Source organism: Elephas maximus, chromosome 7 (assembly GCF_024166365.1).
Source record: "Elephas maximus indicus isolate mEleMax1 chromosome 7, mEleMax1 primary haplotype, whole genome shotgun sequence".
In the NCBI taxonomy this organism is placed as follows: domain Eukaryota; kingdom Metazoa; phylum Chordata; class Mammalia; order Proboscidea; family Elephantidae; genus Elephas; species Elephas maximus.
This window is the reverse complement of record NC_064825.1, coordinates 103,941,874-103,953,303: the sequence shown is the minus strand read 5'-3', so window position 1 is coordinate 103,953,303 and position 11,430 is coordinate 103,941,874. Positions and strand designations below refer to the sequence as shown.

General features: G+C 40.4%; 1 protein-coding gene across 1 annotated transcript; it reads right to left on the bottom strand.

The window, feature by feature from the left end:
- Nucleotides 1–3,182: 3,182 nt before the first annotated feature.
- LOC126079841 (olfactory receptor 140) lies at nucleotides 3,183–4,091 on the bottom strand. The gene has a single exon (XM_049891208.1). The coding sequence runs from the start codon at nucleotides 4,089–4,091 to the stop codon at nucleotides 3,183–3,185; it is 909 nt and encodes a 302-aa protein (XP_049747165.1).
- Between the last annotated feature and the right edge of the window lie 7,339 nt (nucleotides 4,092–11,430).

The window sequence follows — 11,430 nt, the reverse complement described above, 5'->3', positions numbered from 1 at the left end:
GAAGAGTTTGGAAGAGTCTCACAATATAAAATAAACATACAAAAATCACTTGGATTCCTCTACATCAACAAAAAGAACACCGAAGAGGAAATAAACGAATCAATACCATTCACAGTAGCCCCCAAGAAGATAAAATACTTAGGAATAAATCTTACCAAGGATGTAAAAGACCTATACAAAGAAAACTATAAAATTCTGCTACAAGAAATTCAAAAGGACATACTTAAGTGGAAAAACATACCCTGCTCATGGATAGGAAGACTTAACATAGTAAAAATGTCTATTCTACCAAAAGCCATTTATACATATAACGCACTTCCAATCCAAATACCAATGTCATACTTTAAGGGGATAGAGAAACAAATCACTAATTTCATATGGAAGGGAAAGAACCCCCGGATAAGCAAAACATTACTGAAAAAGAAGAAGAAAATGGGAGGCCTCACCCTACCTGATTTCAGAACCTGTTATATAGCTGCAGTAGTCAAAACAGCCTGGTACTGGTACAACAACAGACATATAGACCAATGGAAAAGAATTGAGAATCTAGATAAAATCCATCCACATACGAGCAGCTGATATTTGACAAAGGCCCAGTGTCAGTTAATTGGGGAAAAGATAGTCTTTTTAACAAATGGTGCTGGCAGAACTGGATATCCATTTGCAAAAGAATGAAACAGGACCCATACCTCACACCATGCACAAAAACTAACTCCAAGTGGATCAAAGACCTAAACATAAAGACTAAAACGATAAAGATCATGGAAGAAAAAATAGGATCAACCCTAGGAGCCCTAATACAAGACATAAACAGAATACAAAACATTACCAAAAATGATGAAGAGAAACCAGATAACTGGGAGCTCCTAAAAATCAAACACTTATGCTCATCTAAAGACTTCACCAAAAGAGTAAAAAGACCACCTACAGACTGGGAAAGAATATTCAGCTATGACATCTCAGACCAGCGCCTGATCTCTAAAATCTACATGATTCTGTCAAAACTCAACCACAAAAAGACAAACAACCCAATCAAGAAGTGGGCAAAGGATATGAACACACATTTCACTAAAGAAGATATTCAGGCAGCCAACAGATACATGAGAAAATGCTCCCAATCATTAGCCATTAGAGAAATGCAAATTAAAACCACGATGAGATTCCATCTCACACCAACTAGACTGGCATTAATCCAAAAAACACAAAATAATAAATGTTGGAGAGGCTGCGGAGAGATTGGAACTCTCATACACTGCTGGTGGGATTGTAAAACGGTACAACCACTTTGGAAATCCATCTGGCGTTATCTTAAACAGTTAGAAATAGAACTACCATACAACCCAGAAATCCCACTCCTCGGAATATACCCTAGAGATACAAGAGCCTTCACACAAACAGATATATGCGCACCCATGTTTATTGCAGCTCTGTTTACAATAGCAAAAAGCTGGAAGCAACCAAGATGTCCGTCAACGGATGAATGGGTAAATAAATTGTGGTATATTCACACAATGGAATACTACACATCGATAAAGAACAGTGACGAATCTCTGAAACATTTCATAACATGGAGGAATCTGGAAGGCATTATGCTGAGCGAAATGAGTCAGTTGCAAAAGAACAAATATTGTGTAAGACCACTATTATAAGATCTTGAGAAATAGAAAAAACGGAGAACACATACTTTTGTGGTTACAAAGGGGGGAGGGAGGGAGGGAGAGGGCTTTTTATTGATCAATCAGTAGATAAGAACTGCTTTGGGTGAAGGGAAAGACAACACTCAATACAAGGAAGGTCAGCCCAATTGGACTGGATTAAAAGCAAAGAGGTTTCCGGGAAAAATGAAAGCTTCAAAGGTCAGCGGAGCAGGGGCTGGGGTCTGGGGAACTTGGTTTGAGGGGACTTCTAAGTCAATGGGCAAAATAATTCTATTATGAAGACACTCTGCATCCCACTTTGAATTGTGGCGCCTGGGGTCCTAAATGCCAACAAGCGGCCATCTAAGATACATCAATTCGTCTCAACCCACCTGGAGCAAAGGCAAAGGAAGAACACCAAGGTCACACGACAACTAAGAACCCAAGAGACAGAAAGGGCCACATGAACCAGAGACCTACGTTATCCTGAGACCAGAAGAACTAGTTGGTGCCCGGCCACAATCGATGTCTGCCCTGTCAGGGAGCACAACAGACAACTCCTGAGGGAGTAGGAGACCAATGGGACACAGACCCCAAATTCTCCTGAAAAGACCATACCTAATGGTATGATTGCGACTAGAGGAATCCCAGAGACAATGCTGCCCAGAACTTCTGATGGCACAGGACAGGAACCATCCCCGAAGACAAATCATCAGGCATGAAAAGGACTGGTCAGTGGAGGGGAGAGAGATGCTGATGAAGAGTGAGCTAATTAAATCAGGTGGACACGGGAGAGTGTGTTGGCAACTCTTGACTGGAGGGGGTATGGGAAGATAGAGAGAGAGGGAAGATGGCAAAATTGGCAAGAAACGAGAGACTGTAAGGGCTGACTCAATAGGGGGAGAGCAAGTGGGAGAAGGGAGTAAGATGTATGTAAACCTACATGTGACAGACTGATTGGAATGGTAAATGTTCACTTGAAGCTTAATAAAAATTAAAAAAAAAAATGAACCATAAATCTCAATGGTTTAACATAACAAAAATCAGACTTGCTCTAGTGGTTAAGTGCTACGGCTGCTAACCAAAGGTCAGCAGTTCAAACCCACCAGGCGCTCCTTGGAAACACTATAGAGCAGTTCTTCTCTGTCCTACAGAGTCACTATGAGTCAGAATTGACTTGACAGCAACGGGTTTGGTTTGAGTTTGGTTATGTGACCAACACATATCAACAAGTGTTCATCATAGACACACGGTGAGCCAGCATGATGAAGGTTTCATCTCAAACACAGGTAAGGGACAAAGACTAGTGGTGCTTCCATGCTCCATGGATTAAGGTAAGCTGTTAAGAAGAAATCCAGGTGGCATATAATCATTCGCCTGGTCCATAATTTCAGGCATTTACAGATTACACATAAATTCAAACATTCAAATTTTATTCTGAAAACTTTCGATGGTAGTTCAACTCAATCATGACAATATGTGTTCTTACCAAGAATGGTTGGAGTCACTTATTTCCCCATATGTGTACCATATATCCACCATTGTTCATTGTTTCCAGAGATTCATCATGGCATTTTTCATCTGTGCATTTCTCAGTGTATAAATCAGGGGGTTGAACATAGGTGTCAGAATACAATAAAACACAGCCACTATTTTGTCTATGGACAAAGTGGAGGATGGCCGCATGTAAATAAATATACAGGGCACAAAGAACAGGGCAACAACAGTGAAATGGGCCCCACAGGTGGAGAGGGCTTTGCGCCTCCCCTCTGCACTGTGGGACCTCAGGGAGTGCAGGATGACAATGTAAGAGGCAGCCAGCATCAGGAAGTTTAGCAGGCAGATCACACCACTGTTGGCGACCACCAGCAGGCCAATGACATAGGTGTTGGTGCAAGCAAGTTCCAGCAAGGGGTACAAGTCACAGACAAAGTGATTGATAACGTTGGGCCCACAGAAGGGCAACTGAAGGACAAGGAGGAGCTGAACCAATGAGTGCAGAAAGCCCCCCAGCCAAGCCATCCCCACCAGCAGGCCACAGAGTTGCCTGGTCATGATGGTTGTGTAGTGCAGGGGCTTGCAGATGGCCACGTATCGGTCAAAGGCCATCACTGTGAGAAGGATGATCTCAGTTCCTCCCAACAAATGGGCAACAAAGAATTGAGCCAGACAGCCTTCAAAGGAGATGGCTCTCCCCTCATGCATGGAATCAGCAATGAGTTTGGGGGTCATACATGAGGAATAACAAGTATCAATAAAGGACAAATATGCCAGGAAAAAGTACATAGGGGAGCCCAAGGTGGAGCTGAAGATAATAGTGATCAAGATAAGTAGGTTGCCCCCAATAGAGACCAAGTAGATGATCACAAAGAGCACAAATAAAACTCTCTGTACCTCAGGGTTTTGCGAAAGTCCCACCATGAAGAATTCTGTGATGTTTCGTGGACTATCCATGAATCCTAAGCTGCTTGGGTGAAAGGAGATTTACCTAGGGGCCCAAGAAAATTCTGTTACTACCTCAAAGAGACTCAGTTTTCTGTTTTATTTCTAGCTTATTGTCAAGAAAGGTATAGCATTTGATAATTTTATATAGCATACAGTGTTGTATTCTGAATTTTCCATACATTTATGTCATAAGCGTTTCCCATGTTGCTTTCCATGGTGTTTGTAAGTTTTGCAATCATCATTTTTTTATAGCCATCATTCTTTTTATATCTGTATAATGGTCCATGGAGCCCTGGTGGCACAGTGGTTAAGTGTTTGGCTGTTAACCAAAGGTCAACAGTTAGAATTCAACAGGTGCTCTTTGGTAACCCTCTGGGGCAGTTCTGCTCTGTCCTATAGGACACTATGTGTTGAAATTGACCCAGCAGCAATGGGTTATAAGGTTCATAAACAAACTACGCTGTGATTTACTGATCTACTACGAAGTGTTGTTAAACATCTAGGTTTTTTCCAAAATTTTGCTACACCAAAAATCTTTCATTTGTGATAAGCCAAAAAAAAAACCAAACCCACTGCCATCGAGTCGATTCTGACTCAGAGCGACCCCATAGGACAGAATAGAACTGCCCCATAGAGTTTCCAAGGAGCGCCTGGCAGATTCGAACTGCCGACCTCTTGGTACTTAACCACTACGCCACCAGGGCTTCCTCATTTGTGATACTTTACTATAAATCAGTTACAAATATGCAAATATTGTATCATTCCACTTACATGAAATATCTAGAGCAGGCAAGTATATAGAGACCAAAGTCTATTAGTGGTTTCCAGGGGCAGGTGGTAGGAAGGAAGAAAGAACTCAAAGCTTAGGGGACACTGACCTTCTGTTAAGGGTGATTATATAATTTGAGGACAGATAAGAGTTGAAAAAACATGATGAACATAATTAATGCCATTGAACTATACTTGTGAAGACTGTTGAAATGTTTTGTTACATATATTTGTATACGGATTTGTTGTTAGGTGCTGTCAAGCCGATTTCAACTGACAACGACCCCATGTGACAGAGAAGAACTGTCCCATAGGGTTCTCTTGGCTGTAATCTTTACAGGAGCATGTCGCCAGGTCTTCCTCCTACAGAGCCACTGGATGAGTTTGAACGACCAACTTTTCAGTTAGCAACTGAGCACTTAACTGTTTGCACCACCAGTGCTGCTTTCATATATATATGCTGCAATAAAGGTAAACAAATCAGAACACTAGAACATGAACATGACTATCGTCATTGTTGTTAGGTTCCGTCGAGTCTGTTCCAACTCATAGCAACCCCATGTACAACAGAATGAAATGCTGCACGGTCCTATGCCACCCTCATAGCTGTTGCTATGTTTGAGTCCATTGTTGCAACCACTGTGTCATTCCACCTCATCGAGAATCTTCCCCTTTTCGCTGACCCTCTACTTTAAAAAGCCCTTCTCCAGGGACTGGTCCCTCCCAATAACATGCCCAAAGAACCTAAGATGAAGTCTCAACATTCTCACTTCTAAGGAACATTCTGGCTGCACTTCTTCCAAGACAGATTTGTTTGTTATTCTGGAAGTCCATGATACATAATATTCTTCGCCAACACCAGAATTCATAAAGAATCAATTCTTCTTTGGTCTTCCTGATTTGTTGTCCAGTTTTCACATGCATATGAGACAATTGAAAATGCCATGGCTTGGGTCAGGTGTACCTTAGGCCTCAAGGTGACATCTTTGCTTTTTAACACTTTAAAGAGGTCTTTTGCAGCAGATATTCCCAAATGCAATGCATCGCTTAATTTCTTGACTGCTGTTTCCATGGGTGTTGGTTGTGGATCCAAGTAAAATGAAGTTCTTGACAACTTCAGTCTTTTCTCCATTTATCATGATGTTGCTTGTTGGTCCAGTTGTGATGATTTTTGTTTTCTTTATGTTGAAGTGTAATCCGTACTGAAGGCTGTAGTCTTTGATCTTCATCAGTAAGTGCTTCAAGTTCTCCTATACATTCGTACATATGACCAAATTGTTTCCTAAAATAATATTATCTCCTGCAATATGGTAGACTTAGCTGACATAAAAAGACACACACTCCTGCTCAAAAAAAAAAAAAAAAAACGTTAAACACAATATAACAAGTGTGTGTCTGAGTGGGTGGGTGAATGAGAGAGAAGAAAGAGTAAACTGAGGAAGAGAAGAAAGAGAATAGACCTGAAAAAAAGAAAAAAAAAAAAACCTAAATGCCAGAAACATTTCCAAAAAGGAAATGCAAAAGCAGGGTACAGTTTTGGACCTGAAGCTATTTTAAAAGTGTACCAATTACTGCAATGTACACTAATTATGCATACCTATTACAACAGTGGAGTCCCTGGGTGGTGTAAACAGCTAATCCAGTGCACTCCTAACCAAAAGGCTAGCTTACTCTTACACATCCTTCAAAACTAAGTTCAAATGTCTTCTCCACATGGAAGCCTTCCTTACCCACCTCAGGCTAGATTACAAGACCTTCCAATGTATTTCTACACCCAGATTTCCAGCACCCAGATTTCTTAACATGTTGTATTGGTCTCTCTTCAACCTGCCACTCTATACTTGGAGTATCTTGAAAGCAGAAATTCCATGCATTTAATATCTGTATTTCCAGACCTAGAGCAGTGTCTAATGAGTATTTGCAAAATGAATAAAAACTAACAAAAAAATATAGGGAAGTTACAATGACTGGATCTAAGGGGGCTGATAGCATCCTACCAGAATTATTGTTTCCTAACATGCCATGCCAGATTTATAGAACCAACAGGATTCTTAACAGGCCATCTGTCCATTCTCCCTCATCATCTGGTCCACCCCCTTCTGCTTTGATTGATGTATGTGTTAAATGCCTATATAAGATTAAAGACAGTTTCTGCAGGAAGAAAAAATGCAGTGAGAAAATCTATGATTTCATAATCTCTTCTCTGACTTGGAAATCTCCCACAATCCTAAGTGACCCGGGTTCAAAAACTGAATAAGGGGTCTCATCCATTTGTAGGCTGTAGAGAATTCCTCAAGCCATTGCTTCCCATTTTTGCCATTAAGGAAAGTGTTTTTGTGGTAATTTTGTCCAAACTCCTTTGGTATATAAATGCTAACACTTTGGTCTAAGAGGTTAAGTGACTTGTCCCATGTCACAGAAGCTAGGTTTTGAGACATCTGACATTGACCCCATGTCTTCTGACTCCCAAATCTGTACCCTCCGCCTAGACCACACTGTCTCCTCTCAGAACCCAGATCATTCAGCCCAGAGAAAGCCAAAAAGGAACAAAAGGGAAGACATATTTGCTAGCTCTGGTTTTGGCCAAGGTGGTGCATCAGCAGAACTTCTAAGGAAAAAATGGAGGAAAGTAATTATAAAGACAAGCCATGGTGACTAGAGAGAGTTTAGACAATATTTAAAAGAGGTTACTCTTAGTTCTGCCACCCAAAAAGAAAAACTTCTTATGCATTTTACTCCATTATTTTTTCCATACATAGATTTTCTTCACTTCTTATTTTACGTTTGAAATCATACTACATATTTAATATATTATCCTGATCAATATTATGACTTTAAGCATCTCCCAATATCATTATAAACTCTTTAAAAGCATTTTCTAATGACTGTATATTATTCTGTCAAGTGGACATATCTAACAATGAGCCGTTGTTTCTGTATCACAGAGAACCTAATCATACACCAAGTTATTTCTGGATCCCTAGGATGATTTCTTGAGATATATACTGCATGAAAAAGCAGAGATATTTTAAAGGCTTTTGATATCTATTTCCAAAAGGTCACTACCAATTTACATTGTTATCAACAAAATGTAATGGATTACTTACTTCTTCACTCTAGCCAGTAGTGGACCTCAAGTTTTGTTGTTGTTGCTAAATTTTGTCTTATTTTTAATTTGCATTTGTTGACCATTACTGATGATGAACAACTTCCTATATTTTTCTAACCAGTATATTCTGTCTTTTGGAAATTGTCTATTCATTCTATAGGGAGCTATTTAGAGCAAACTGAGAAGTAATTTAGTGTATGATCAATATCTCTCAGCCTCTCAGATTGGTGGCAAGTCTCCTTTCTGGAGATTTCTTGCCAAAGCATCTACAGAACTGATAGACATCTTTATGTCTATCTAAGTGGTCTATCTGAATGTATACTAAGCACTTTATTATGCATCATAGTGTTTCATCATTGCAATGAAACTGAAAAGTAGGTCTTATTTTTCCCTTCTTAGAGGTGGTGAAATTAAATATCGGTAAAATTTGTTCTTGTACCTACTGTCCCAAGTCTAGTAAGAAGTAAAGCCAGGATTTGACTACAGCTATATCTTTTTTTCTTTTTTTTTATATCTTATTTCCTTGAGTGATGACGCAAGTGGGTAACACCCTCCACTGCTAACAGAAAGGTTGGAAGTTCGAGTCCACCTAGAGGTGCCTTGGAAAAAAGCCTGGCAAGCTACTTCCAAAAAAATCAGTCATTGAAACCTATGGAGCATAGTTCTACTCTGACACACAGGGGATCGCCATGAGTCAGAATCAACTCTGCAGCAACTGGGGGTGGACGTCGTAGCAGAGGACAGGTTAAAAAATCTTGGTGAAAGAATTTTAACTCAATTCCAAATGGGTGGGGGATTCACAACACTGGATTAGAAGATTCAGTCTCTAAATCCAATGGCAGGTTCTTAGTGCCATTGGACCCAGAAACTCCAAAATGGCCATCAAGCCATGAAGGCCCCAGCCCCTCCACCTAGCCAATACGAGCTTCAATTTCTTCATTTATAAAACAGGGATTACCTTAATACTTGGTCTCCCTGTCTCTGAAGGGAGTTAGGAAGACAGATAAGAAAATACACGAACAGACTGTGGACACTAAAAAACTCCAGGAAAAAATATAAGTAGTTACATGTTAGTATCACCAACATGTGGTCCTTTTTTTTTTTCCTCAATTCAAACTCTGATCTCAAGTATAAAGTAGGATTTTAGATATATCAATTAAAATTCAGCAAAGAGAAAGATGAATTTAGAGTCAGTACCGAGTCAAACCGAAGTTATTTTCATTGTGTTTTAACATAGAAAACAATAGAAAATTTGAATTTAATGGAAATGACATCAACAATGAAGGATAACTTACTTGAGCAGTCAACTCGAAGGACTTCAATGATGTACAGTTTTATCCTCTTCCTTGGAAAATTTGCTCTAGAAAAAATCTGAAGGATTAAAAATTTCTGAAATACAAGTTGAAATTTTGACTTTTGCCTATGTTGCAACCACTGTAACAACTAACTCACCTGCACCGGATCTCAGTCCCACTCCCTACTTTGCTGGCCCTCTGGAGTCAGAATGAGAAGGAGGGTGAGGGAAAGACATGGCTGCTCTGTCCCCTAGATGATTCCAGCTCCAGTGTCCTGATGTCAGACCTCTTGGCTAAAGACACTAAATATTTGACCCAACCAGATTGGGAGCCCCCTGATACCATTGTCTTTCCTGCCCTGAAAACTGGTATAAATTGCAAGTGTGTCCTCCCTGAGTATCTGAAGCTGGGGAGGCTTCTCCTGAAAGGAACCACCTCCTTCTTCCCCACAAGTTGGAGAAAGTTGGCACTGGACCAGTGATTTAAATATGGTAATCCTAGGAGACTCTGCCTCAGAGGTCACTGACTCAACTGAGTGTGGCCCAGGGCCAGGGTGTGGTAATATGGAGAAGTGGACAAAGTTTGTCACAAGCGCTCAATCTGTGGGCCCAGGAGTTCCAGCCTTTCAGTGTCACAGTTTATGTTACTATCCAAATACTGTAAACAGCTCAACTTCCCATCTTAGATGCCCACAGAAAATCATTCACCTTCATATTTCTGCTCCAGGTTTTCCTTTTGGAAAAACAATTTACCCTTTGGCCTATGTGCCTCAGTTTCCTCATCTGTAAAATGGTGCTAAAAATAGTACCTATCACATTAGGCAATTATGAGAATAAAATAAGATCGTATGTATAAAATGCTTAGGCCAATTTCTGACACTTGGCAATTGCTATGTAAGTACTTGGTATTACTACTACCATTATTAACATCACCATCATTATCATTATCAATGTCACTCTTCTCTAACCATGTGAATCTAGGCATCTAATCACCACTTCTCTATGCCACTCCAGCCCCTCCCTTCATCCTCTTCAGCATAACAACACCTGGCCCAGTAATATGCCCTGAGGATAACATGAAGGAAGTATAGTAATGAAAAGGAAATCTTAAAATTTAATATCAGGCACAGGGCTCCTCGTGTCCATTAGCCACATCACAAGGAAAGGAGCTTCTGGACCAGGCTGTCACAATCTCTTGGGGCCTACTTCTGCAAGGGCCCCATCCCATTTGCCAGATCCTCTCTTTCCCCAATCCAGAGCCCAAAATACCTCTATCGAACTCCTTGAAGCAAGCAAAAATCAGTTCACAACATTATAACTTTTCCACCCTACGAGTCACCTTTTTACTTTATCATGCAGCACAGCTTAGTTCTTCTTTGCCTCAACTTCTCCAGAGAGACTCCGGGCCATCCCTTTATAGAAATCAAAGGGTTATGAAAATGTTTTCCTAAGAAAATGGTAGTGCTTACCCTAAAGCTGAATTCTGCTATCATGTCTAGAATGTTGGAAGACTCACTGTCATTCTTAAATCGTGAATCTTAATCTCTTCCAAAAGTCTCCGTTCATCTGTCCTACCTACCTTCTCCTGAGCACCCAGTGATCCTTCTCTCCCTGTCACTTTTCCAGCGTCCCCACTGTCAAATGATGTCCTAGGAGGCTTGGCTCTAAAGCTTAGCACGCTACCACACAGTACCACCTGGTTCTGGGATGACCCATGCATTTTCTACTTCCTCCTTCGGTCATGTGTTGCCCAGAGGGTGTATAAAAATGAAACTCTAGGCAACTTATTTAATTATTCTCAAAATTGTAGAATACAAAATCAGGTTTGAACATTTGAGAATTTATATAGATCAAATCTCTCATTTTAAAAAGAAGAGAATAGCAGCCCAATGAAGTTTTCCAGAGATTAAAGGTTGAAATCAAGAGCTAAAGCCCATCTCAGGAAATCTGTAGCTTCATCAAAGTTACTTCACTTCCCTGGGCATCTGCCCATCCTCCATCCAAGAGGAACTGAGCATCTTTGAGTTGAACACTGTGCACAGTAGAGTTTGGGGATACAAAAAAAAAAAACCATTGTTGTCAAGTTGATTCTGACTCATAGCGAAGCTTTAGGACAGAGTAGAACTGCCCCATAGGGTTTCCAAGTAGTGCCTGGTGAATTCAAACTGCTGACCTTT